The following is a 25744-nucleotide window of genomic DNA, read 5'->3' on the forward strand; positions in this document are numbered from 1 at the left end:
CACATTATAAGAAGATATCGCATTCTCGCAGTTTGACATCTTCGGCGTCCTCCTACCAGCAATGGCGAGAAGAGGCAAACCGCTCTCGGGCCGCTGTTGCAGGATATCGTGGCTCATTCGGGTGATATTACTGCCCTGAACCGGGTTGGACAACTTGAATCATAGCTATTTTCCAGTCGACACCCATTATTTATGCTGCTATTATTGTCTGATGAAGGAATACAAAGATCGGTCTGCTTGTGCGATGTGTCGGGGCCGTAAAGTTGGCTTCGGCATTATGCAACATGCATGATCCCTGAGCGTTGCTCGTTTTGCGCACCACCGCCTCCATCTACCTTGCCCTGTATATCCTGTCATTGAAGTCAGATAGTACCTGGTTCCACCCGTTAAGTGGGCTTCATGACCGTTTATCGCCACAGAAGACAGGCTGATCAGGCTGTTCGTACTATAATGAACTCCATCAGGACGGTTGAGATATTGTAGCTGCATGTATGTAAGTGATTTCCGCTGCGCAGCTAGCCTGATTCTGGTCAACAAGTTCTATGGATTCTAAACTAAAAATGTACATTAGTAGTTTGAATTTTCTACATGCACACAATGTTCGACTCCGACTGGGAGACCACATAGTTCATCTTGAAAACTAATCCGCGAAACGTCTCATAGACGGATGTGCCAGTGAGGGCTGGCTGTACTTAGTTTGCAAAGACATTGATCGCAGTGTTGAGAACGGTCCTGTCAAGCGTGTGTGCCAGAGCTTGGTCACGAGAACTTCCTGAACATGCGTTGAGACGAAGGCTCCTATTTCTGAATCGGGACCTGGCTAAAGATACCTTGAAAGTTGTGAGTGTATTGAAATTACTCGATGGTGGAGTCACAGCGCTTATACGCGGCACGATAACAACAGATCTAGAACAGGGGAGTCGCATATATTATAATATTGTTACTAGCGGTAGTCATAATCTCGGAAGGCCTTCCAAATTATGGGACATAGAATCACATCCGATGGTCATGTGGAGGGCACGCGAGCACCAGAGTTGTGGCACGAAAGTGCAGAGGTCAGACTAGTTGTCATACTAGAAAATCAGGGAATCAGGTAAGCCTGCTTGTCGTAGCACCCTCTCGTTCATTGGTGAGTTCGAAGAATTCCAAGACCATTTAGTGTAAGTGCACTCAAAGTTTGGACAAGCTCTCATTGGTCGATAAGAGGCTTGAAAGACCTTCCCGCAGAAGATCAGTCATGGGGCTGCTCTTCCTGGACCCCCGTTCAACAAAAACATGTGTGTAACCCCCGACAGCTGCGGGTGCATCTTTTCCCTCCTCAAACACCGCGACCTCATACGTCACAGAACTTGAACCGAGCTTCACTACCCGAAGGCCGAGATCCAGGACCTGAGGAAATGACAGGGGGGAGAAAAACTATTACTGGAATTGTGAACACCTGATCAGGGCGTAGAGCCGTTTGACACTAGTACTTACCTGGCAATGGGACGAGACTACCAGTCCAATTTGGGCAGAATCAGGGGTGAGTCCGCATCGTTGGATGAGAAAAGTGTTGACTACAGAATCAAAGAGGTGGTAGTAGACGGAATTGTTGACGTGTGAGTACTGGTCGTTATCAATCCTTGACATGAGTTAAGTTTCATGTATACGTGTAATCATTAAGGAGAGTGGACTGTACCAGCGAGTTCGGTAGGAGAGGAAAAAAAGGTAGTCGGAACGTGTGTGTGCACGGTGTGAGCTCATGCCAGTGGTGCGTGCGAGCAATCCGACGTAGTACCCAATACCTATTGGAAATGTGGACGTGGGTTGACTGGACTGAGTATGTAATACAAACGACCACGTGACGATCAATTAAGTGCGACGCGTTGTTTTAATTACACTTCTTCAACCGCGATCATTCAACCATCTTCAACTAATCCATACCCTAACCACCTACCACCATGGAACGCCTGTATGTACCATGTCTAAGATTATGAATAATACCTGAGCAACTTTCTAGTCGCAAACAGATGGCATTTGACCCTAGCTTATACCCAGAGTTCAAGAAACCAACTGATGCAAAGACTTCAGAACTGCCAAGCGTAATCGTACGTCCTCATGTTTAACTTTATCTCTTCACTCAACACAATATCGTGTAGTCTATTTCAAGTTCTTCTACATCTTCTGCAACCTCAACGGTGGCACCGACAGCTCGACACAGAGGCCGAACAACAATCGTAATATCTTCTGACGAAGAAAACGAGGACTTGTACGTATTCGCTTTTCTCAGCGTGGCGTGCGACTCACAATTTTGGGTGATGCTGTTAAATAGACCTAGTACCCAGTCGCGATCCTCTGCTCAACTCCCACAAGCTGCTCGTAACAATTTCGTCATGGATACCTTGAAACAGGCCCTTCCCGTGCTTCCTCTCGAGCGCAAACAGGTACCAGCACCTGTTCACATTCCTTCAAACCGTGATATTCTTCCGGGCCCTTCCAACTTCAATTCGGCGGTGGATGCGTCCCATCAGGCATACGTCTACGAGCCCCGGATGTCCGCTACCGAGACTGAAAAGGCATTGCGCGCTCTTGTAGAAGACAGTATCACCCCTGATGACGAAATTGAGATCGACATGGAGGAAGCCATTGTGGAAGGCTTCCAAGATGGTATTACACTTCTCCCGCATCAGGTCCTTGGTCGTGCTTGGATGCGTGATAAAGAAACAGGTAAGAAGAGAGGTGGAATACTTGCAGACGATATGGGGTAAGACTGTCAGCACTATTGCTTCTAGCGTGTAGTCAAGCATTTTTTGTGCAGTCTCGGAAAGACTATTCAGACACTTACGCGAATCGTCGATGGTCGTGCCAAAAAATCTGATAAAGCTGACGGTTGGGCTGCCACGACCTTGTAGGTCAATTGTTTTTGATATTTTGTTTGTTAAGTCCATGATTTCTAGGGTCGTTTGTCCAGTTGCGCTCGTCTCTCAATGGGCCTCCGAGATCGCGAAGATGGCTGTAGGATTACGTGTGATTGAACACCATGGACAAAGCCGTACCACGGGTGGGTGCTTTCCACTCTCAACGCTATTCAACTTAATGCAGCACAGACCCTCTGAAACTCATGTCTGCACACGTCGTGGTCACTTCGTATTCCATTGTAGCCTCTGAATACGCGACCTTTGCACCTCCCGCAAAGGACGAATCCAAGACCAAGTCGAAATCTAAGAAGGCAGCATCCCAATCAGACTCGGACTCTGATTCTGATGAGATCGTTACGAGGAAGAAGCCTGGAAGGGCAAAGGGCAAGGACGCATTGTTCCGCGTGAAATGGTTTAGAATTGTCCTTGGTGCGTCGCCACCCGAGTTGGCTGAATAATCATATGACGTGTATATAAAGATGAAGCACACAATATCAAGAACAGGAATACGAAAGCGGCTATTGCATGCTGCGAACTAGATGGGAAGTTTCGCTGGTGTCTTACAGGCACACCCATGTGCGTTTAAAGTTCGCGTTATGTGAAGGCAGTCCTACAAATCTCTTTTCAGGCAAAATACAGTGGACGAACTGTTTTCTCTCCTCAAATTTATCCGTGTGCGCCCGCTCAACGACTGGCAAAACTTCAACGAACAGATCGCACAGCCTATTAAGGCTGGGCGACCAGTACGTGCCCTTAAACGACTTCATGTGAGTCCTTTTGTGCATGTGTATTGATTTATTGCCCTACAACTCGACCTCTTGTGCAGGTCGTTCTCCAATCCATTATGCTCCGACGAACCAAGGATTTGGTCCTTAATGGAAAACCTATCATATCCCTTCCGGCACGGCATTTGACTGTTATTCAATGCAAATTTGATTCAGACGAACAAGCATTTTACAACACGCTCTCGAAACGCATGACCAACGAACTTGACAAACTTGTTCAGGCCAACGAAGCATCCAAGAATTATACCCACGTGTTGCTTATGCTCCTGAGACTAAGGCAGGGTAGGTTGGCTCGTGTACTGACGTTGCATCACATGCTAATTCAGGTTCACTAGCTTGCAACCATCCGTCCCTTGTGTACAAGGACTACCGCATCGACTCTGAGGCTGCCGAGCCTCGCCCCACTAAGAGCGATGATGGTGATGAAGATGCCGACGAGCTTGCAGCACTTTTAGGACAGATGGGCGTCTCGAACGGCAAGAAATGCCAGTTGTGTCAGGCAAAGTATGTTACCTTCGCTGACATACAGTAGAAATTCTAACTCGTCTTCTTTGCGCAGCCTCACCTCTTCCGATTCAGATCACTGTGCCGACTGTACCGAAATCGCTGCCAAGGCCCGACGCAAGTCTATGGCCGCACCAACTGCTCGTGATCCTAACTTACCTCCGGATTCGGCGAAGATTCGCAAGCTGTTGGAAATTCTTCGGGACGTGGATGAACGAAGCGAGAGTGCTGAAAAAACGATCATTTTTTCTCAATTCACCAGCATGCTGGATCTGATCGAACCATTTTTGACTGCGGAGGGAATCAAGTTTGCCCGATGTATGTTTTTTGACTTCTCGTCACTTGAGGTTTTTGATTTGCTATGATGGCGCGATGCAGATGATGGAAGCATGACGAAGGATAAGCGTGAGGCATCGCTGGAGAAAATTCGAAACAGCAAGAACACGCGCTGTATCCTGATTTCATTCAAGGCCGGAAGTACTGGTACGTTCCCTCCAACTCACAATGATGGCGAGTTCCTAATCTTTGCGTTCTAGGGTTGAATTTGACCTGCTGCAATAATGTGGTCCTCGTTGACATGTGGTGGAACCCTGCGCTCGAGGTCCGTCCCAGACTCACTTTTTCGAATTCAGGATTAACCGCAGGGACAGGACCAAGCATTCGATCGTGCTCATCGCTTCGGGCAAACACGCGAAGTCAATATCTTCAAGCTCACTGTTCCCGAGACCGTCGAAGAGCGGATCCTTGAGGTAAGTCATGTAACATTTGCAATTAAAGCTGTAATTGAGCGATGGCGCTATATAGCTTCAAGAGAAAAAACGCGAGCTTACGAAAGCGGCGTTGAGTGGAGAGAAGATGAAGAATATGAAACTCGGCATGGATGATTTGTTGGCGTTGTTCAGGCCTGGGGCGCACCATGATGACGACGATGAAGAATGATTGAATGTCCGTACGTGCTAGACACGTTGAGGTCTTGGTTTCGATCGTATGCGTCTATGCTGTTCTCGCTGTTGTTTTGATCTACGTATCATTTCGTGCTAGTGTGCAATGCTGTTCTACATAAATGCTGTTGAGCGTTGGCGCTGAGCAGTGATGTTCGATGAAATATTGATTTTCCTTTTCTGGTTGTCGGTGACGCGTTGCTCGTGCCGAGCCAATTGCAAGACTCAGAGTAGCTTGGGTCTCGAACTACTGGAGTCGATGTTCTGTTTGTGATCATATATATATATTATTCAATTGTCTGGGTCTAACATATTGCAGCCTTCCTCTTGCACTCGTTCACGTAGGAGTAGGTATGTTAGGTCACTCAGCTGGCGCAACGTTGTTGGTCAGTGGCCACGTGCTGGTTGTCAGCGGAGCTTGCAGCTGTGCAGAGCCACTGACAGTGGTTTGATGTTATCATAGACGTTTCATGATAGAGTTGAATCTTTAAATCCTAGAGCCTAGATGAACACGATCGATACCAGCTCTCGAGGATCCACATCTGCAGACGTTTGGGATCAGCCCAGTGCAAGTAATGATCTTTGATACTGGACCACGAGACCTGACGGTACCTCTTTAGGATTGCTCTGGCCTAGGCGCTGCAACTAAATCACAGCGGAAGGCCCAACGAATCGTTCCAGATGACTGGGATAACGACGAAGATGAGGAAGAAGATAACGCCAAAGTTTGGGAAGACGCGTGAGTCCACTGTTCTCCTTCAGCTGTCAGCCCCAGCGTTAATTCCTCTGCACATTGCAGAAACAACAAAGCACCCATGCCAGAACTAATCATATCTCCCTCAAGCACCGGGACATGCGTCGTCCCCCCTCCCCCAGCTGCCTTCCAACCGACGATGCGCATCCTGAAACGGCCCTCTCCCTCGCAATCAGCCTCGAATTTCACTACCTCGCTCTCTTCGCAGACGCGCAACACTCTTGCTGAGCGTGAGGCTCAGTATCAAGAAGCTCGTAATCGAATATTCGGAACAACGGGCGAGCGTGGCAGTGATGATTTGGAAAGCCGACGCGGGGTGCCGGTGAGGAACGGTAGTGGTAAGGGAGCAGATGCTGGATCTACGGCGTCTGCGGTGCTGCGTGCTCCTACAGGTCCGTCAGATACAGAAAAAGGGGTGGGTCGGACCAATGATTTCCCTCCAAAGGGATTTCGTGACAGGAGGAATGGGAAGAACCAGAACATCACATCTTCGAGTATGTTACCACGGACTTCGAGTTGATTTTTCTGGTGTTCAGCTAGGTTTTTACTGTTAATTGATCGTTGTATTTTTGTCTTGTACACGTTCAGCCCTAACTTAATGCAACGCGCTTTTGAGTCGGAGAGCTCTTTCACGCCAACTCGCCGCACGTCAACTACTGTATGTACAAGTTGAAGCTCTCGGCCCGACTTCTCATGAGCCTCAGGTGCGAACAAGACAGAGCAGCGAGTTTCGATATCTTTCAAACTCTGATGGCTTGACCAACTACACATCAAATCGGAAACAGTTACATCACGACTCAGAGGCAGCAGGCTGAGCAGCGGAGACAGTGACGCGAGTGCAACATGAAGTATACCAGAGTACGAGACGTGCCAATAACATAGTCTTCTCGAGCAGGTCGTTGCGTCGCCGTCTGGACCTGTAGTTGGGTGGTTGAGCGTGGTTGCGCCGCAAGTTGAACTATTACTGGGGACAACTGGCTAATCTGAGCATTAGTCTTCACAGAGGGGGGCGCTACGTAGACCCTCTGAAGATTCGGTTATGCATATAGCAGAACGAGGGACACCTAATACACTGCTTACCTGTTTTTTTTTTCTTCCAGCACGATTGTTACAAGCTACGGGCCAGTGTATTACGCAAAAAGACTACGCTTTGGGTGTTATTGCAGCGCAATGGACTCGCTTGCTGTCGGGCAATGACAAGAGGGAATGAGACCATTCCGAAGGTGGCGAGACGAGGAAGGGTTGGGACAGTGGCATTGACATTGGCGAGAAGGACTAGATGTTACCGAAGGAAGATAAGGCTTCGAATGTCTATCATCAATATTGGTACTCTTTGAAAGGGTACCAGCTGAAAAAGTAGCCATAACCATCGCTTCCCAAGTGCGCGAAGGGTTTGTGGCGTCGACCTTTATAGTTTGTGAGCAGAAGAAGGAAGGTATTGAATTGCAGGAGTAAGTACTGAGTCCTGACTTCAAGGCAAGACGGCGGTGGCAAGTTTCCTGCTATATAGCTTGTCACCTTGAAAATATTACCTTAGCCTTCCCAGCCAGACCTTATGAAAATAGTCGTTCCTTCCAGGATTTTGTGCGATACAAAACATCGGTTCTAAGCTCGATTGAAATACGACAATTGTGTACATGGCGCTGAGTAACCTCCATGGTCAATAGACTTGACATGTGGAAGCATACCACGCACATCGAATCTTCTCAGCCGCGCTTGAAGTCGATTTTCTCGCGTTGTCGGTACGGTGTAATGGCTAGATGGCGCAATCAGTAGGGATGTCCACTGTCATCATACTCAAAATAAATGGTCGACGTGATTTGTTGCACCGTCAAAACAGAGGAAGACGGTAGAGTTAAAATGTTCCCAAGAGTGAGTAATGAGTGAGATAAGCGGAGAGATGCCAACTACGATCAGCTCTGAGATCTGAGAGGCGGGGGGCGTGTATATTTCTGACATAAGCAAAGTTTTTATACCATCCCTTTCCGAGGTTGTTATAAGTTACCCCGTTCCTCACCGTGCTCGTTCTGTAGTTTGAACAGGACAAGAAAAATGCCTTCACCAATGGCGTTGAATCCGCCATCACGTTCTCCCTCCATCTTCAAAAAGAAAAAATCGCTTAGCCAGTTGTCGTCAATGGCGACCGCAGCGTCCTACCTTTCTGCTGTTCACCAAGCAGATACGCGCGCTCGCAGTCATGACAATTCTTCGGTTTCATCAACCCCTGCACTTTCACTATCATCCTCTGTCACAGCTTCATCAGAAGACACCATTCTCAACGAGGACGATGAGAATAATTGTCTCGCGTACCCCTTTACGCCCCCAACATCTGAACAGGTCTTCACCACCGTTCACACGGAGTTTGGTCATTGTGCAAACGAAGCGTATCGTTGCATCTCTAAGCATGACTACTCCAAACCTGTGCAAGAGCACAACATTGAAGAGCCTCCATATTATATCCTCCTCACCACCTATATTAGTTACCTTATTCTCCTCTGTTTTGGTCATATGCGTGACTTCTTCGGAAAGCGTTTTACCAAGTCTTATTTTACCCACCTTATGCCCCATGATGTGCGTTGCAATTTTCTTTCCCCCTCAACCTTGCTCCCCATCATCTAATTCATTTTGTACCCAGGGTTACGCGCCATTGAACTCGGATTTTGATTCGTTTTACACCCGTCGGCTTAAGCGTCGCATGGATGACTGCTTCTCCCAGCCTGTCACTGGTGTTGCGGGACGCACTATTGTTATCCTCGACCGGTATTCCACGGATAACAATCACACTCAAATCTTCACCGGTGGCAAGACCCGTGCGCTGAACATTTCTTCGTATAACTATCTCGGTTTTGCCCAGGCCCGTGGCGGCTGTGCAGACGCAGTTGAGGAAAGCATCCGTCGATATGGCGTTACCACTTGCGGCACGCGTCTTGAGAGCGGGAGCAGCGAGCTCCATACATCTGCCGAAGCCCTCGTTGCACGTTTTGTTGGTATGGAAGATGCATTGATCAGCTCGATGGGTTTCGCCACCAACTCTACTTTCATCCCGGCACTCGTGGGAAAGGGATCCCTTGTCATCTCCGACGAACTGAACCATGCCAGTATCCGCGTCGGTGTACGCCATAGTGATGCGCAGGTCCGGATGTTCAAACACAATGATATGTCAAGCCTCGAGTCCTTGTTGCGCGAAGTGATCAGTCAGGGTCAGCCCAAGACACATCGTCCGTGGAAGAAGATTTTAGTCATCGTCGAAGGTTTGTATTCTATGGAAGGCACTCTCGTAAACCTGCCCAGAATTGTCGAACTGAAGCAGAAGTACAAGGTGTGTACCGCAGTTAGTGTGTTGTGTTATAATGTTGATATGTTATCCAAGTTCTTCCTTTTTGTTGATGAGGCACATTCAATCGGTGCGCTGGGTCCCCATGGACGCGGTGTCACAGATTACTTTAACATCCCTCCTCGTTCGATCGATGTCTTGATGGGCACTTTCACCAAGTCCTTTGGTGCTGCTGGTGGATACATCGCAGGACCTAAAATCCTTATTGATGCTCTCCGGTTGCATGGTCACTCCGGACTGTATGCGGAAGCTATGACGCCCCCCGTTCTCACCCAGGTCGTCTCGTCGATGGCTAGCATCATGGGCGTCGTCCCGTCATCACAGTCGACCAAGTCCACACTCACGCTCAGCCCTGCTAGCTCCATCGTCACGCTGAAGGATGGTGCAGAGGAGCTTCCAGGGATGGCACCTTCAAGCATGCTGCCGACGTGGATGAACCTCCATCCGGCTCTTGCAGACGGTTCTGAAGCTCGTATGCGTATCCGCCGTCTTGCCTTCAACTCGCGGTATCTCCATCAGGGCCTCAAGAAACTCGGTTTCATCACCTACGGACATCCATTCAGCCCGATTGTCCCTCTTCTCATCTTCAATCCGGGAAAGATGAGCATGTTCTCGCGCATGATGCGTTCGCGGAGCACGCCGATCGTTGTCGTTGTCGTGGCGTATCCTGCCACTCCGCTTGTTACCAGTAGGGTACGGTTCTGTGTTAGCGCATCGCATACAAAGGAGGATATCGATATGGTGCTACGAGCATGCGATGAAGTGGGCGGCATCCTGGACCTGAAGCATGGAGTAGGCGAGCGGTGGGGGATCGACGAGGTTTGCAAGCGCGCAGTGGAGCTTGTACACTCTGTGTGAATGCCTGCACAACTGTTTCCCTTGCTGTTGCCCTCTTCATGTAAGTTATTGACGGCGACTTTGTTCCACGACGAAGCAATACAAGGTGATCACTATACAGGTTAGATGATGAAAGCTACGAGAAAAATGACATACATACATTAACGAGGATTCTGGATATTGGATATTGGCTTTCTTTCAGTACATACACTACCACACGACGACGTCGTCCTTACTTGCGTCTTAGGCTGCTTCTGTTCAAAACATTTTATCTACCTTTTTCTTGCAGATATATTATTGGTCTCGCATTTCATTTGCTGATGATGGACGGAATGAGAAGAGGGTGGTGCGCGTGGTGCTAGCGATGTATAAAGAGACGACTAACTTGGGGACAGCTGATTGACCAATAGCGCTCGTTGCCTTTGAAGATCCGGGCCGCAGCACAGTCACTGATATAAGTGGGACGCTTGGCGTGCACACTTCATCTTATCGGTCCAGTGACCCGCCTAGATCGTAGCATATACGGTATCTCTTCACCAGCAACGACAATGCCAGCTCCAACAAGCTTCAACAACTACATCGACACGCACGCAGATGCGTTTATCAAGCGTCTAGGCGATGCCGTTGCTATTCAAAGGTAGATTCTGTACTCGCGTGCACAACTTCCCGACTTAATTCAAGACTCCCATGTGTACAGTATCAGCAGCGATGCTCTTCGACGCCAGGACGTCATTGTGATGGGAAATTGGCTGAACGGCCAGTTGAATGAGCTTGGCGTCGAGACTAAGCTCGTAGATCTTGGCACACATGAGATGCAGGGGCAGACGCTGCAGCTCCCTCCGGCCATTATCGGACGCCTGGGGAGCGACCCTGCGAAGAAGACAGTGTTGATATATGGACACTACGACGTGCAGCCTGTGAGTCCTTTGTAGCGGTGTGTGTTGTGTTAAAGAGCACAGTACTGAACTGCAGAAACCAGGCACTGAAGACGGACGGCTGGAAGACAGATCCGTTCACGCTTGTGGTGGACGAAGATTCAGGTCGCTTGATCGGTCGTGGCTCGACAGATGATAAGGGCCCGATTTTGGGCTGGTTGAATGTCCTAGAAGCACATAAGAACCTAGGGATTGCGATGCCTGTGAATGTACGATTTTGTTTTGAGGGTATGGAGGAGAACGGGAGTGAGGGGTTGGATGAATGCATTCAGGAGGAGGTGAAGAAGGGTAAGGACGGGTGGTTTGACGGGGTTGATTGCGTGTGCATCGTGCGTGATCGTTGCCTGCCAGTGTGGAGATGTGTACTGATGCCCGAAACAGAGTGACAATTACTGGCTGAACACCCGAACCCCTGCACTGACATATGGGTTACGTGGTATTGCGTATTTTAGCATCAATATTACTGGGCCCGGTCAAGATCTGCATTCAGGGTTATTTGGGAGGACGGTGCACGAACCCATGACAGATTTGATCAAGCTCATGAGCAAGCTTGTGGATCATAACGGAGACATCTTGATTCCTGGCATTGACGACATGGTCCCACCCCATGACGAGGAGGAATTGTGCGTGCCCAAACTTTTCATTGAGATCTAGACTTATTCTACGTAGGAAGCTTTACCAGAAGATGGACTATACGATAGATGATATCGAAGAGGCTGCTGGTGGAAAGGCAAGTGGCCATTCTTTTGACGATTGCTCGCATCTGACTGAATCATAAAGGTGGCACTGTCATCGGAAAAGACTACCGTGCTAATGGGCCGAATGCGTCAGCCATCCCTTTCCCTACACGGCATTGAGGGGGCATTCTCAGCGGTCGGAGCTAAAACTGTCATTCCTGCCAAAGTGGGCGGGAAGTTCAGTATTCGGTGACTTCATTCCCCACTTCATATAACTCCACACGCTGATTGTGGCTCTTCTCTTCGCTTCATCATTTTCGGTATAACATCTACGTGTTATCGATCTTACCAGCCTCGTTCCTCCCCAAACTCCGGAGAAAATCATACCCTTTGTCAATGCATACCTCGAAGCAGAGTTTGCGAAGTTTAACAGCAAGAACAAGATGGAGATAGAGTACCTACACGGCGGTAAACCTTGGGTTGCAGACGTAAAGCACTGGAACTTTGAAGCTGCAAAGAAGGCTATCGAGGTGTGTCTGAAACACTGATTCTCTTCCACGTTATGAATTAGAAATCGTTCAGGCTGTGTATAAGAAGACACCAGACTACACACGTGAGGGAGGCTCGATCCCCGTGACGCTGACATTCGCGGAGAGCCTGGGCGTAAACGTATTATTACTGCCTATGGGCAGAGCAGATGACGGAGCTCAGTACGTGATTTTTTCATGACCCCTATTTACTGGTTGACATATTCCCCAGCTCGACCAACGAGAAGCTGGATCGATCGAATTTCATTGAAGGAGTGAGTGGGTTCATCAGGAAAACGTCAATGATAATTTATGGTCCTATTATAGACGAAGGTCCTAGGTACCTACTTGTACGAGGTTGGCGCTGCTGCATGACACAAGTAACAGAAGAGGAAGCTCTACAATTGTTGTATTTGGTGAATTTACGCCGCATATGGCTACCATCTCACGGAATAACAGCAGTAATTCTTGGCGCTATGAAGGTGTCAGCCAAGTGCGCAGATTTCAGATCATTTGCATTTGTCTATAACTTCTTGGACCTGGTCAATGCCCCGGCACTCCAACTATTCGGTAAGCGTTGGTTACTAATAACACAAGCAGCCAATATCCACTAGTACCGCTGATATTATATAGACGAATGTCAACCATGACCAGTGTCAGACCGGTGACCAATGAGCACTAATTCCTATCTTCTATCATGTCTTGTGATGCCCCACTAGTAGCTAGTTTTTGAGACCACTATTAGAACAATAAGGTATGAAATCTCGGAACCCACTTGGCATTCCCAGCTTCGACAGAAGACCTACAACTAGTACCGCAAACATTCAAATATTTGCCGAGCAAATGTTCAGACTGAGTACGTAAGGACAACAGAATACGAGGACATGATAGATGACAAGGTTATCAAGAGAATCGTAGTAGAACGATACCGGAAGCACGCCGCAAATTGTTCGAGCGAATAGTAGAGAATCCCACATCAACACTGTCCTACAATGAGTCCGAGAAGCTAGAAAACTACAGTCCGATATGAATGAAACCAATTCTCTGCTCAAGCAGCACTTTCTTCTTCGCTGCGTAAGTAGTCTTGTTGAGTGCCCAGGCCGCCTTCGTGCAATTCATGACACCCCCGTCCATATCCTTGAACATGTTCTCGTAGAAAGCTTCAACAACATGTTTTGCAACAGCGTCATCAACCTCCCAAAGAGTGCTGACAACGCTCTTGAATCCCGAAAACTGTACACCAGCTGCGAGATGAATGACTTCGTCGGGCGTCTTCTCATCGCCGCGGGCGGCATGACACCCCGACAAGAATGCGAATTCGGCTTGCGGTACATCATTCTCCACGATGTCAAGCAGCGTGAGGGGTTTATTTCTCATGACGAAACGTGAGTTGGAGGGATGTTCATAGTCCTGCTTGCCGTGGCAAGCGAGGTGTACCCAGGTGTTGCATCGCAAAGCTTCGAGTGCACCGGCTTGTGTAGCTTTGTCGCCAGAAAGATGAGTGAACTTGACGTTAGGAGGAACATGTTTATGGACAAGCTCAAGTTCGGTTTCGACAGCAGCGAGGACCGTGCCTTGCCCTGCGCCAGGTTGATCTTGTCCGATCGCCGCGAAGGAAGGAGTGACACGTGTCGTCATCGTCTGTCGAGCTCTGATCAGAGCAGAAAGTGTTGGAGTGTAAGAGCAAATGTAGAGGTCCTCCAGGCTCGGTTCCCGCCCAGAGCGATCTGCATTCATTCGAAATGGGTGGGCCGCGTGAAGAGGAATGGATGTAAAGGCTGCTGTTGGACATAACCAAATTCGAGAGCCACTCGGTAATTTCAGATCCTGCTGTAGTACATTGACAATAGGTAGCATGATCTCGTCCCATATCGTCCGCAGCAGTGCTATTAGTGCTGTCCTTGGCTCCTTTGAGTCCATGCGAGCCGTGTCCCGTATCACGTTCGTGAAGTGCTTCTTGAGCATCTTCAGATCTGTGAGAGTGAGAGACGGGAAGGGAACGTGGTGGGGCTTCCCTGACGCTGAAACAATGATGGCATTGCAGGAGTATTCGCTAGCATTGAGAATAATGACTGGGCCGTGGCGGGCTGCCACTTGCAAATCTTCATATGATGGCGGGAGCAGGAACCGCGAGAAACCTTGCAGATTGCGGATTTCACCCACTACAGCTTCCCATTGTGTCGTAAGTCTCTTGTACTCCGTTTCTGCCCGATCAGCATCATCCCGGTCTGCATTACCTGCAGAATTCCGAGCATCAGACAGGCTCTTGCTGAGCTCCGAGAGTCTATGAGCTAGCGGGATATTGATGGACTTGAGATCGTCCAGTGGTGCCCTAAGTCGACAGGCCAGCGACCATTGCTGGTCGCGACCCTGCTCCTCAAGTTCAACCCCTCGTTGCAGATCATTACGACGAATAGCGCATGATGTTGCATTCATGGGTAGAGATTGAGCACTATCAATGGCGATTGCAGTATTGCGACCGAGAATAATTGAGGATTGCGTCGCGTGGTTGTTGAAAAGGTCTAAGCATGTTTGATACGCTTCAAGGGCAGATTCGTGTTCATAGAATTCCGATTGGCGAGCCCATTGGATAGCCTCCTTGATGCGTTCTGGAAATCCCTGAGTAGGGTGATTCGAAGCCAATCTGAAGTTCTCTACTGCAAGTGACAGATCAACAGCGTTAGGTAGGATCCGATAACGAGACAGATAGGCCTCCTTGAGCCATTTGTAGCTGAAATAACGGTCCGCGTGCAGTGGTGGTAAAGCCACCAATGAATCTTGGCAAAGACCAATGGCCTCCTCAACATCTTTTTTCTTCCGTGTTTGCGCGAAACGAGAGCACAGTGCCATGCTCAAATTGAATAAATTTCTGTGGCGCTCCGGATGATCGTCCTGCTGTAGCAACAGAAGCGATTTGCGGCACAGATCAATGGCCTCATCTAAATCCTCGCTGGCATGTAATTTATCATGTCTAGTTATGAGCGCGGCAGCAAGGTTGTTGAGCTTGGTGTCACGATTTGGGCGCCCAGGTGAGCATGACGCTAGTGCTTTGCGAAAGAGGCCGGCAGCTCTATTTATGTCATCAATGTCATTGCATGCATTGAAACGGGTGAGGAGGGCGCGCCCCAGGCCATCCAATGACGCATCATGATATTCGTGCCCAACAGGGCGTAGTGGCAGCGCTTCTTCATAGAGAGAGATGACCTCGTCAAGGTCATGAGATCCCCCTTGGTGATCGAAGCGGTTACGGAGGAATACGGCGAAGTTAATCAAGTAGGTAACACGGTTGGGATTTCCCTCGGGGCACATAGAAACAACTTCACGACCAAGTTGTACGTTCCGATCTAGATCATCGAAGCCGCATTGTCGAAAGCGTGCTTTTACTGCCTTTGCAAGCTTGTCAATGGCGCTGGGATTGTGTTGATTTCCCGGAGGACATAGCTTGAGTACGATTCGTCGAAGGTAGATATCTTCATCGGATGCATCTATGGGAAGATTGTTGCATGCCCGTATCACATAATCGACACCATTTTTGCCGATCGCAATGCTACGAAGATAGGTGTCTTCAGAACAGAGAGACAGTAGCTCATGACAGAGCTGGGCTGCCTTGAAGATATCAACGGTGATAGAATGATAGCTGTAGCGCCAAATCAATGCTTCGGCGAGATAATAAAGGGAAACTGGACGGTCGGGGTGGCCTCGCGGACGCAGTGCAAGGGCATCGCATAACAAAGTGGTAGTAATGTAAATGCCTTGAAGATCTTTGCGGATATACCCTTGAAGGCGGGCCCACGCAAGGTTAGTGAGAGCTGCCGCATGGTCTGGATGATCGACCGGACACTGGTCCAGAACTAACTCAAAATAGTTCATAGCATCGTCCAGGATTTGGACCCCACCCCTGCCTCTCATGTAGTCGCATAATCGTATGTGGCCCATATCTGTGTCTCGAGCAATTCTGCAGTCATCGATAGACTAAAATTTGCATTCTGTCAGCAGAATGCCAACAGCACGAAGGTCGGTGTCGCTCACATCAAACGGCACACTGCCATCATTTGCGCGAGCAATCCCAGAAGCGACTTTCAGTGTGAGAGAAGGACAGACACCCCGAATGGGCGGAAACGATAGATCTGCGATCACGAGGGACTCTGAGGAGACGCGGATGAGTGTGAAGCAGATCACTCACCGAAAGGCTCGTCACCACGATCGAGCAGCCCTTCCCACGACACTTCAAGCTTTCCTACGAGTTCCCCACGACCTAGCATTCGGCCGAGCTCGAAAGATGCCCGAATCTCCACCGATAACTTAGGTGATACATCTGGGGATCTACAAGCCGATGAGTACGATAATCACATCTACAAGTGCATGTAAAAGGCTTTACAAGGTCACAGTATCACCCCATACTACAAAACTGTCGGATGATAGCACCCGCACAGCTGATTTCCAGCATCTCTTCGAGTCGACATTGACAGACACGTAAATGCCTGCTGGTATCCGCCCGGAGGGGACACTGATTTTCTTCCCACCAACGACTGTAGCAGAACGTGAGGATCACGAAACAAATACCGAGGCGATATGGAGACCGACCTTCAAATATGATAGATTGCCCTTCCCAGCTACTGGTCATGATGTCAAGAAATGACAAAGAGACTGGGGATGGGCTGAGTGCTTGGTGGGTGGAACGAGTAGGACAAGATGATATGAGGTTTATGTATGAAGTTCAGGTGAAAGGGAGAGCTTAGGGAATTCGAGTAGTGTTACACGTGTACACCGATTGCTGTTCGGCACCGTAGACGCTGGCCTTCATTCTAGTGTCAGACCAAAATATACAGGCTAACGGCAACGACGTGTGCTAATGAAATGGACGTAAGTTAATGTCAAGGTCAGTCACGTCAGCGAAAGATAGCACACCAGGGCCGGAGGCTGCTGATCAGCACTAGCAATGAGCTGGAGTGGACATGCAAGTGTTAATATGTCATGTGATGCTCCTTGCCACTAAGCTATTTCATAACTGGTATCGTCCCGAGTCAGAGAACTCATTTACCACGCTATGAGGCAAAATGAAGATTCCATTATATTTCGTAGTGTAAACATTACAAACCATTGGAGACAACATCAAACGCACGCAAGGGCTGATCCAGTTTATATGAGTTCGACTGAACTGATACAATGGGAGTGGATGATCGCGAGTGAGATGAAAACAGAGACGGCGGTCTGTGCGAGTACAGCTCGAATGCCATATGGAAGAGCCTAATGCACTGCCAGTGTGCCGCAACAGGAGATTATATAAACACCGAATGTGACTGAGAGAAGTCGGGATGCCTGCAAGAACGAAAGTAGGACCAAGAGGGAACCAATTGCGGGGTTGTGCGAGACTAGAGTTCAGCACAAGTACAGTCAGTTGATCATGCTTGTTACGGAAGAGAGCAGGAAGGGAGCGTAATAAATTCCCACACGCTAGTTCCCTAGAGTTCACACTGCGGAAACGAGTCTGTAATTATAACTCAAGGTACAGACGTCAGACTTGAACTCTGCCATTCACACATATGAAACAAGCTTCTCTCAGTTGATAGCAGGGTCGGCTAAACGCTTTCAGATGAAGGCGGACTTGATTGAAACAACCATTACAGTTGCACCGTATCATGATGCGATATCTGGTGCAACGGTTGTTGCAGCCTCGCTGATTTATTCGTATTCAGCGATACCGGAAGATTGAGCTGTATGAAATGCTATGTGATCAAGCAATTGGTGGGTTTTTATGTTATAGTGACGTCCTCTCGGTTCCATAATCATTCACCGTACTATTGGCGGTGTAATACCTTCGTGATTGTTATCAATCTCGGCAGGCTCTCACCACAGCTGCCAAGGCATGTGAACCCTGCGTTCAATTAGCGATCGACTGTCTTCGAATGTTTCCGGATGCCATCGACAAGAAGTGGATGCATACGGCAATGTTGACCCTGGTGAGTGCGTGTCCTTTGCTCCATGAGTGAAACGAGGTAGTTCGTTGTCGTGAAGGGCTTGGTTTGTAATTCCTGGGACGAGTTGATTGCAAGCGTGAATGACAGAGGTCGATAGTACTAGGGACAGCTGCAGTGTTCCCAGGTTTGACTAAACAGGAACTCTGATCTGTATTGGTCGCAGGTGAGTCTCACCTTCTGGTATGACTTTCTGGCGGCGATTTGAATAGCGACCAACTGATCCCATCGATGACAAGGTTGAGGTTGCGGTTGCGGACTCGATCATCTGACCAGTGGGTACGAGGCTCCTGCTTCCTGTGTCGGATACACTGTCAAGCGTGTTGAGCTGAATGGTGAAAGATGAGAGTCGAATTTTTGTCATGGCCCGCAAATACAAAACATCATGTGTCTCTAGAAAGCTGTGAGTGCTGTCGTGAAATGTAATACTTCTGTTGGATATTTCGATGTAGCATGCAACGGTCTCGTATTTTACATCGTCACTAACGCAGACAGGTATATAGTCTTCCATCCCTGGTCGTTCCACCTCAGTCTATTATACTCAGACTAAGGTGAGATACTCGCACTCATTATCATTATCATACTCAACCGTCCCTAACGTTTACCGTAGTCCTTCATTTGTCTCTCGCAGGTACATCTATACATCTATAATGGAGTCTATTATACTGAGTCCTTACGTTTGTCTCTTGCAGCCTCTCGCAGCCTCCGTCCGTCTCTACTCGCATCAACTTCATACTCTGTCGTTGTACAAGCAAACGTCGTGACAACGTGGTCGTCAATGTAGTATCTCACCGAAATTAAACGATATGCGCAATGATTTGTAAATTCTCCGAAGTGTCAGCTGGCGGGGAGCGACAAATAAATGAAGGCCGAGCCGACACCTGACGACACAGTCATGCAGGCGTTCACACAGAGTGCACAAGCTCCACTGCGCGCTCACAAACCTCATCAATTCCCCACCGCTCGCATGAACCATGTTTCATGTCCAGAATGCCGCCCACCTCGTCGCACGCCCTCAACACGATATCGATATCCTCCTTTGTGTGTGATGCGCTAGGACAGAGCCGCGCACGACCCGTAGTAAACGAAGTGGCGGGGTGCGCTACGACAACGACAGCAATTGGTATGGGGCGCGCACGCATCATACGCACGAACAAGCACAATTTTCCCGGGCTAAAGATAAGCAGTGGGACAATCGGACTGGAGACATGCCCGCACACAATGAAGCCGAGTTTTTTGAGGCCCATGTGGAGATAGCGGCAGTTGAAGGCAAGGCGGCGCATACGCATGCGAGCTTCAGATCCGTCCGCGAGAGACGGCCGAAGATTCATCCACATCGGCAGCATGCTTGCAGGCGCCATTCCTGGGAATTCCTCTGCGCTTTCCTTCGGCGCGACGATCGAGCTATCAAGGCTGGGGAAAAGCGTGGATTTGGTGGGTCGTGGTGCCGGAGTCACACCCATAATGCTGGCCATCGACACAACAACCTGTGCAATCACGGACGGCGTTATGGCTTCCGCATATGGACCCGAGTGACTGCGCAGGCGGAGAGCATCAATTAGGGATTTCGGCCCTGAGATATATCCTCCAGCTGCACCGAAACCCTTGCTGAACGTGCCCATCAGAACATCGATTGAACCAGGAGGGGTGTTGAAATAGTCCGTCACACCCCGTCCCCGAGAACCGAGCGAACCGATTGAGTGCGCCTCGTCAACGTAGAGGTAGAACTTGAATGGAAGCTCAACATTGTATTACAACGGCAATTGTATTACATACTTTGTACTTCTGCTTCAGCTCGACAATCCTAGGGAGGTTCACGAGTGTTCCCTCCATGGAGTACAAACCCTCGACAATGACCAAGATCTTCTTCCACGCACGATGCGTCTTGGGCTGACCCTGACTTATCACCTCACGCAGCAGGGACTCGAGACTTGCCATATTATTGTGCTTGAATATCCGGACCGCCGCACCACTCTGTTGTATTCCAACCCGCATACTAGTATGGTTCAGCTCGTCGGAAATGATCAAGGACCCCTTCCCCGCGAGTCCAGGGATAAACGTGGAGTTGGTGGCGAAACCCATAGAACAGACCAAGGCGTCTTCCGTGCCCAAAAAATATGCAATGAGGGCTTCTGCGCACACATGAAGATCGTTGCTCCCACTGTCAAGACGTGTACCGCAGCTGGAGACGCCGTATCGGCGGATGCTCTCCGCGACTGCATCTGCCCAGCTGCCGCGGCCCTGGGAGAAGGCAAGGTAGTTGTACGATGAGATGTTCAGGGCGCGTGTCATGCCACCGGTGTAGATCTGGGTATGATTGTAATCGGGGGAATAGCGGTCGAGGATAAGAACAGTGCGGCCAGGGACACCTGTGATAGGCTGGCCATAGCAGTCATCCATGCGACGCTTTACCCGTCGAAGGTAGAAAGATTCAAGGTCCGAGTTCAACTGTGCGTAACCCTGTATATGGAACAAAATGAAGGTAGCAAACAAGGTTGAGTAGGACAGGAGATGCCACATACATTATGGGGCATAAGGTGAGTGAAACGAGACTTTGCAAAACGCTTTCCAAAGAAATCGCGCAAACGACCCAACAAGTAGAGAGTGAGGATGCTTACGCAGGTAGCGAAGCAAACATAGAGTGGGGGTTTCTCGATGGCGCACTCCTGGAACGGCTTCGTGTAGTCATGCTTAGAGACGCAACGATAAGCCTCATTCGCACAGTGACCAAACTCTGTGTGAGGGGTAGTAAAGACCTGCTCGGATGTCGGCGGCGTATGAGGGTTCATGAGACAGTTGTCATCATCGTCCTCATTGACGACAGTGTCTTCTGATGAAGTCGTGACAGAGGAGGAAAAGGAACACACACGGGTTGGTGCCGGGTGGGGGTTATCATGAGCGGGAGCACGAGAATCTGCTTGTTGAACAGCAGAAGAGTATGGCACTGCCTTCATCATCGATGGTAACTGACTGGCCGATTCTTTCTCCTTGAAGACGGACGGAGAAGGGGATGGCGGATTCAATGCCATGAGAGACGGCGTTTCCTTGTCCTGTTCAAGGAAAAATAACATCTGTCGAGCTTCAGAGATGGAGTAACAGGGGGACAGGGCTGCGATGTCACCTTGCTCGTTTTATATTATATGCGGACAAGCTTTCATCGGACATATGATGAGTTGGTGTAATCGCGATGCTGGACGGATCTGACGGACGCTGGCAGAACAGTGACAATATGGAGCAACCGTAAACCGCATGACAGGTTAAAGGATTTCCCCTTTGAATTTAGCTGCCACGTAGTCATGGTATGATTACCATGAAGTCTGCCGATGATCATAGTATGTGTAACCGTTGAAGGAAACGATATGGCGACAGCGATTGTTATATTTCCAAGCTCTCAGGCTGACGCGTAGAGATCTGCTGTCGACAACTAGACCGGAGCTGCCAGGAAGTTTCGGGTGGTAGTCATGTGCGAAAGAGTTACCACAATATGGCGATCCAATAGCAAAAAAACGGTTCGATGAGTGTCAGAATAATTTACGATATTATCGCCATCTGGCCATGGGATGTGTGCCACCAGGAGTCACTGAAAACCGGCGGACCACGTTATGTTATCATATATTTGCTGCCAGGGCGTATTTTGATTTTTTTGCTTTGTCGGCTAAAATATGGTAGCGCAGCGCAGCGTACAAAATCATTACCTCCTATAAGTAGTCTGTAATTCAGCGACGGGGCTTGCAAGCTTGAAGCTTGAGGCCTTGAGGCCTGAGGCCTGAGATCTGAGAATTGAGTTCGGCCATGTATGGTCAGACCGTCAAACGTTGAAATTGTAAATCGTATGGAACCGTGCTCAGATTTTCGTCACGTGCATCAAACAGTTCCGATGTCGGACATTGAATTTAACTGGGTGCAGTATATGCATGGGGCGAGGCAAGCTGGTAGCGCCTACCAACCCTTGGCAACTTGAGTCCGGGATCTAGGCTGCACTTATGGATTTCGTAAATGGCGCCTGCAAGAATATTACCGTAGCTGCAAGGGTACACAAGGTATGACCATGTATTTTTCGAGTTCCTGCAATGCTAATTACATTGTACAGGTCGTGCGGCAGACTTTCACATAAAAATCAGAGCAATGCTTTATTATGCTCAGGGTCAGCCCCAAACCCAGACAGCGAGAGACACATCACAGAATGGGAACCTGCAGTTGCTAACACCGTGTAGGACCTGCAAGCGGCAGCGCTCTAGGACCAAGTCTTATCTTCATTGCGAATTAATTACTCCTGCGACTTCATCAAATATTGTCTGAGTGTCAGCGAACCCCGCCAAGCCACTGCTTCTCAGATCCCTCGAAATGCTCAAGAATGACTTTGCCAAGGTAATACAGAACGCTGCTTATACAGGCACAACAGAGGATTTGTAAACTCTACGAATGGTGTTTGAATTTAAACCTCCACTTCTATGATGGCCCTGAGCCGTGACTAAGCCCAGTCAGAGAATACCTACTACTAGCAAGACTGGAGGGCTCCGCCAAGAGGAACAGTGCTGGCACTTGATTCCCTCCTCTGAGTTAGATTGTTCATATGCAATATAGATGGATGGGCATAGGTAGATGGATCAGGGAAACACTAGGGGAGACAGTCACACAGGCGTTCAAACGTTCACAGAGTGCACAAGCTCCACGGCACGCTCGCAGACCGTGTTGATTCCCATCGTTCGCCCGAACCATGTTTTAAGTCCAAAATTTCACCCACCTCATCGCATGCACGCAGCACTATATCAATATCCTCCTTTGTGTGCGACGCGCTGGGACAGAACCGCGCACGGGCCGTCTCGAACGGAGTGGCGGGGTATGCTACGACAACGACGACGATCGGCGGACTGTATGAACGCATCATACGCACGAACGTAGGCAATTTTCCAGGGTTAAAGATGAGCAGGGGAACGATCGGACTGAAGGAATGTCCATAGATGATGAAGCCGAGTTTCTTAAGGCCCGCGTGCAGATAACGAGAGTTAAAGGCAAGACGGCGGATACGCGCACGAGCTTCAGATCCGTCTGCAAGAGCCGGAGGAAGGTTCATCCACGTCGGCAGGCTGCTTGCAGGTACCATACCTAAAAGCTCTTTTGTTTTGTCCCTCGGCGTAACAATCGAGCCCACAGGGCTAAGAGAAAAGGTGGAATTGGTTGGTCGTGGTGCTGAAACAACACCCATGATGCTAGCCATCGAGGCAACAATCTGGACGAGTACCGGGGGCGCTATTGCTTCTGCATATGGACAGGAGTGACCGCGCAGTCGGAGGCAGTCAATAAGAGATTTCGGCCCCGCGATGTATCCGCCAGCAGCACCAAATGACTTAGTGAAAGTGCCCATCAAGACATCGATAGAACTAGGAGGGATGTTGAAGTAGTCCGTCACACCCCGGCCACGAGGACCAAGCGCACCGATCGAGTGCGCTTCATCGATGTAGAGGTGGAACTTGAACAGAAGATCAAACATCGCGACAAATAACTGTCATTGCAGGACGGACCTTGTAGATCTGCTTCAGTTCGACAATCTTAGGTAGGTTCAAAACCGTGCCTTCCATGGAGTACAAGCCCTCGACGATAACCAAGACCTTCTTCCACGCACGATGCGTCTTGGGCTGACCCTGACTTATTACCTCACGCAGCAGGGACTCGAGGCTTGACATATCATTGTGCTTGAATATCCGGATATATGCGCCACTCTGTCGTGCACCAATGCGGATACTAGCGTGGTTCAGTTCGTCCGAAATGATCAAGGACCCTTTTCCCACCAGCGCAGGGATGAAGGTAGAGTTGGTGGCGAATCCCATAGAGCTGATCAATGCATCTTCCGTGCCGACAAAACGCGCAACAAGGGCTTCAGCAGATACATGGAGCTCAGAGCTCCCGCCCTCAAGACGTGTGCCACAATTGGAGACGCCATATCGGCGTATGCTTTCCTTGACTGCATCTGAGCAGCAGCCGCCACCCTGGGAGAAGCCAAGGTAATTGTACGACGAAATGTTCAGCGCACGTGTCTTGCCACCAGTGTAGGTCTGAGTATAGTTGTTATCTATGGAGTGACGGTCGAGGATAACAATAGTGCGGCCGGGAACACCCGTAACGGGCTGGCACAGGCAGTCAGTCATACGACCCCTGAGCCGCCGAGTGAAGAACGAATCAAAATTTGTATTCAACGGCGCATAGCCCTGCGCATGGAGCAAAATAAATTGTATACAATGAGCAAGTTTGAGGAGGACAAAAGATGGCACATACATTCTGGGGCACCAGGTGGGCGAAATAAGACTTCGCAAACCGCTTTCCGAAGAAGTCGCGCATATGGCCTAACAAGTGGAGAATGAACAGGCTTATGTGTGTAGCGAAGACGATATAGTATGGTGGCTCCTCCATGGTTTGCTCCTCGAAAGGTTTCGTATAGTCATGCTTAGAGACGCATCGATATACCTCATTCGTACAATGACCAAACTCTGTGTGGACGGTAGTGAAGATCTGTTCGGAGGTAGGCGGTGTAATGGGGTATACAAGGCAGTTGTTCTCATCGTCCTCGCTGAGGGCGTTGTCCTCGTAGGAAGCTGTGATGGAAGGCGAGAGGGAAAGTGCAGGGGTTGATGGTATAGAAGAGTTGTCGCGACTGCGTCCGCGAACGTTTGTCTGTTGAACAGCAGGAAGATACGACGCTGCCATCGGCATTGATGGTGACTTGCTGAGCAATTTTTTCTCCTCGAAAATATATAGAGAAGGGGATGGTAGATTTAGTTTGATGGGATATGGCATCTTCGTATCCTGTTGAACGAATAACCGCCATTTGAGGATGATGAAAGAACAGAAAGAACAGCAATGTTATGAGGTCGAACCTATAGCATAATATTATGCGGGGAAAAACTCGCCAGCGATCACAATCCGATCCCTAGATGGCCGAACTGGTTTACCATAACAACCCCATATAGATACAGGTCGAAGCAACTCAATCATACGACTGACCGAGCGATCGATGATGTGGAGCACCGCGCATCGACAGAATCTCGGGAGCAAATTTCTCCTGCCGACAAGAATACAGTTCTATTATGAAAGACAGTGTCGTCAGTACGGATGAAGGTACATACATTCATACCCACGTGATACAAAAATCGCTGATCATCTGAAAAATCAGGCCAAGCGGTCATCCGTAGCCAGAGGGCCTTGCGTGATTCGCGAGACTCCGAATACTAGTATTGTTAGTGGAGAACGGTAGTAATTGAAGGTCTAGGGCCATTTGGCGGAAGTATAGTTGATCACAGTCAATACGAAAGTGGCATCACCACTTGCACGCTAAGCATGCTACACACGACGCCCAGCCTGTCCGTGCACCTGACGGGCCGCGCTTCTAACGCGACGCTATCATACATGATGCATCATGGCTTATCATAGCTCACCCGTGCTCATTTCTACCCCTTTCTAACGCTGCTTCGAGTGTGACGTGTGACTCAGGGCGGACTGCGAGAGAAGACGAAATAAGTTTGAGCAGTCACTGGCACATAGTATAGTAGTGGGATGATGACATGTATTTGGCCATCTACGTTG

General features: G+C 49.2%; 8 protein-coding genes across 8 annotated transcripts; 4 read left to right on the forward strand and 4 right to left on the reverse strand.

Moving 5' to 3' along the window:
• Window positions 1–827: 827 nt before the first annotated feature.
• Window positions 828–1826, reverse strand: F5891DRAFT_1016972 (thioesterase). The gene is made up of 3 exons (XM_041360974.1): window positions 1679–1826; window positions 1477–1621; window positions 828–1416 (listed from the first exon to the last, which is right to left on the reverse strand). Exons 1-3 carry the CDS (start codon window positions 1741–1743, stop codon window positions 1171–1173), a joined length of 456 nt encoding a protein of 151 aa, XP_041229128.1. The 5' UTR covers window positions 1744–1826; the 3' UTR covers window positions 828–1170.
• Window positions 1827–1892: 66 nt separating this feature from the next.
• F5891DRAFT_1016977 (SNF2 family N-terminal domain-containing protein) lies at window positions 1893–5274 on the forward strand. Its single transcript, XM_041360975.1, has 16 exons — window positions 1893–1951; window positions 2000–2087; window positions 2139–2248; window positions 2312–2743; window positions 2798–2887; window positions 2937–3040; window positions 3087–3326; window positions 3377–3473; window positions 3526–3664; window positions 3724–3964; window positions 4018–4186; window positions 4242–4504; window positions 4565–4669; window positions 4723–4787; window positions 4837–4935; window positions 4991–5274. The coding sequence occupies exons 1-16, from the start codon at window positions 1941–1943 to the stop codon at window positions 5123–5125; spliced, it is 2388 nt and encodes a 795-aa protein (XP_041229129.1). The 5' UTR covers window positions 1893–1940; the 3' UTR covers window positions 5126–5274.
• A 497-nt stretch (window positions 5275–5771) lies between these two features.
• F5891DRAFT_947163 (uncharacterized protein) lies at window positions 5772–6401 on the forward strand (the record flags this gene model as incomplete). Its single annotated transcript, XM_041374722.1, has 2 exons — window positions 5772–5866; window positions 5927–6401. Coding segments are annotated over 2 exons (570 nt in total), but the record flags the coding sequence as incomplete, so codon positions are not given.
• A 1486-nt stretch (window positions 6402–7887) lies between these two features.
• F5891DRAFT_1016994 (pyridoxal phosphate-dependent transferase) lies at window positions 7888–10413 on the forward strand. The gene is made up of 3 exons (XM_041360976.1): window positions 7888–8452; window positions 8517–9200; window positions 9252–10413. Exons 1-3 carry the CDS (start codon window positions 7934–7936, stop codon window positions 10071–10073), a joined length of 2025 nt encoding a protein of 674 aa, XP_041229131.1. The 5' UTR covers window positions 7888–7933; the 3' UTR covers window positions 10074–10413.
• On the forward strand, window positions 10343–12919 carry F5891DRAFT_76089 (uncharacterized protein). Its single transcript, XM_041373158.1, has 12 exons — window positions 10343–10398; window positions 10448–10689; window positions 10750–10969; window positions 11032–11316; window positions 11369–11610; window positions 11657–11717; window positions 11768–11913; window positions 12017–12194; window positions 12247–12374; window positions 12424–12466; window positions 12519–12607; window positions 12674–12919. Exons 2-11 carry the CDS (start codon window positions 10601–10603, stop codon window positions 12564–12566), a joined length of 1440 nt encoding a protein of 479 aa, XP_041229132.1. The 5' UTR covers window positions 10343–10398; window positions 10448–10600; the 3' UTR covers window positions 12567–12607; window positions 12674–12919.
• Window positions 12920–13205: 286 nt separating this feature from the next.
• On the reverse strand, window positions 13206–16815 carry F5891DRAFT_1185176 (CHAT domain-containing protein; the record flags this gene model as incomplete). Its single annotated transcript, XM_041366529.1, has 5 exons — window positions 13206–16163; window positions 16221–16336; window positions 16375–16514; window positions 16570–16720; window positions 16776–16815. The coding sequence occupies 5 exons, from the start codon at window positions 16813–16815 to the stop codon at window positions 13206–13208; spliced, it is 3405 nt and encodes a 1134-aa protein (XP_041229133.1).
• Window positions 16816–18783: 1968 nt separating this feature from the next.
• On the reverse strand, window positions 18784–21264 carry F5891DRAFT_1017017 (pyridoxal phosphate-dependent transferase). The gene is made up of 3 exons (XM_041360977.1): window positions 20689–21264; window positions 19943–20626; window positions 18784–19893 (listed from the first exon to the last, which is right to left on the reverse strand). The coding sequence occupies exons 1-3, from the start codon at window positions 21235–21237 to the stop codon at window positions 19072–19074; spliced, it is 2055 nt and encodes a 684-aa protein (XP_041229134.1). The 5' UTR covers window positions 21238–21264; the 3' UTR covers window positions 18784–19071.
• Window positions 21265–22817: 1553 nt separating this feature from the next.
• Window positions 22818–24958, reverse strand: F5891DRAFT_946806 (pyridoxal phosphate-dependent transferase; the record flags this gene model as incomplete). Its single annotated transcript, XM_041374697.1, has 3 exons — window positions 22818–23636; window positions 23689–24372; window positions 24440–24958. 3 exons carry the CDS (start codon window positions 24956–24958, stop codon window positions 22818–22820), a joined length of 2022 nt encoding a protein of 673 aa, XP_041229135.1.
• Window positions 24959–25744: the final 786 nt, after the last annotated feature.

This window comes from Suillus fuscotomentosus (genome assembly GCF_016647785.1).
Source record: "Suillus fuscotomentosus strain FC203 chromosome Unknown F5891scaffold_12, whole genome shotgun sequence".
Lineage (NCBI taxonomy): Eukaryota > Fungi > Basidiomycota > Agaricomycetes > Boletales > Suillaceae > Suillus > Suillus fuscotomentosus.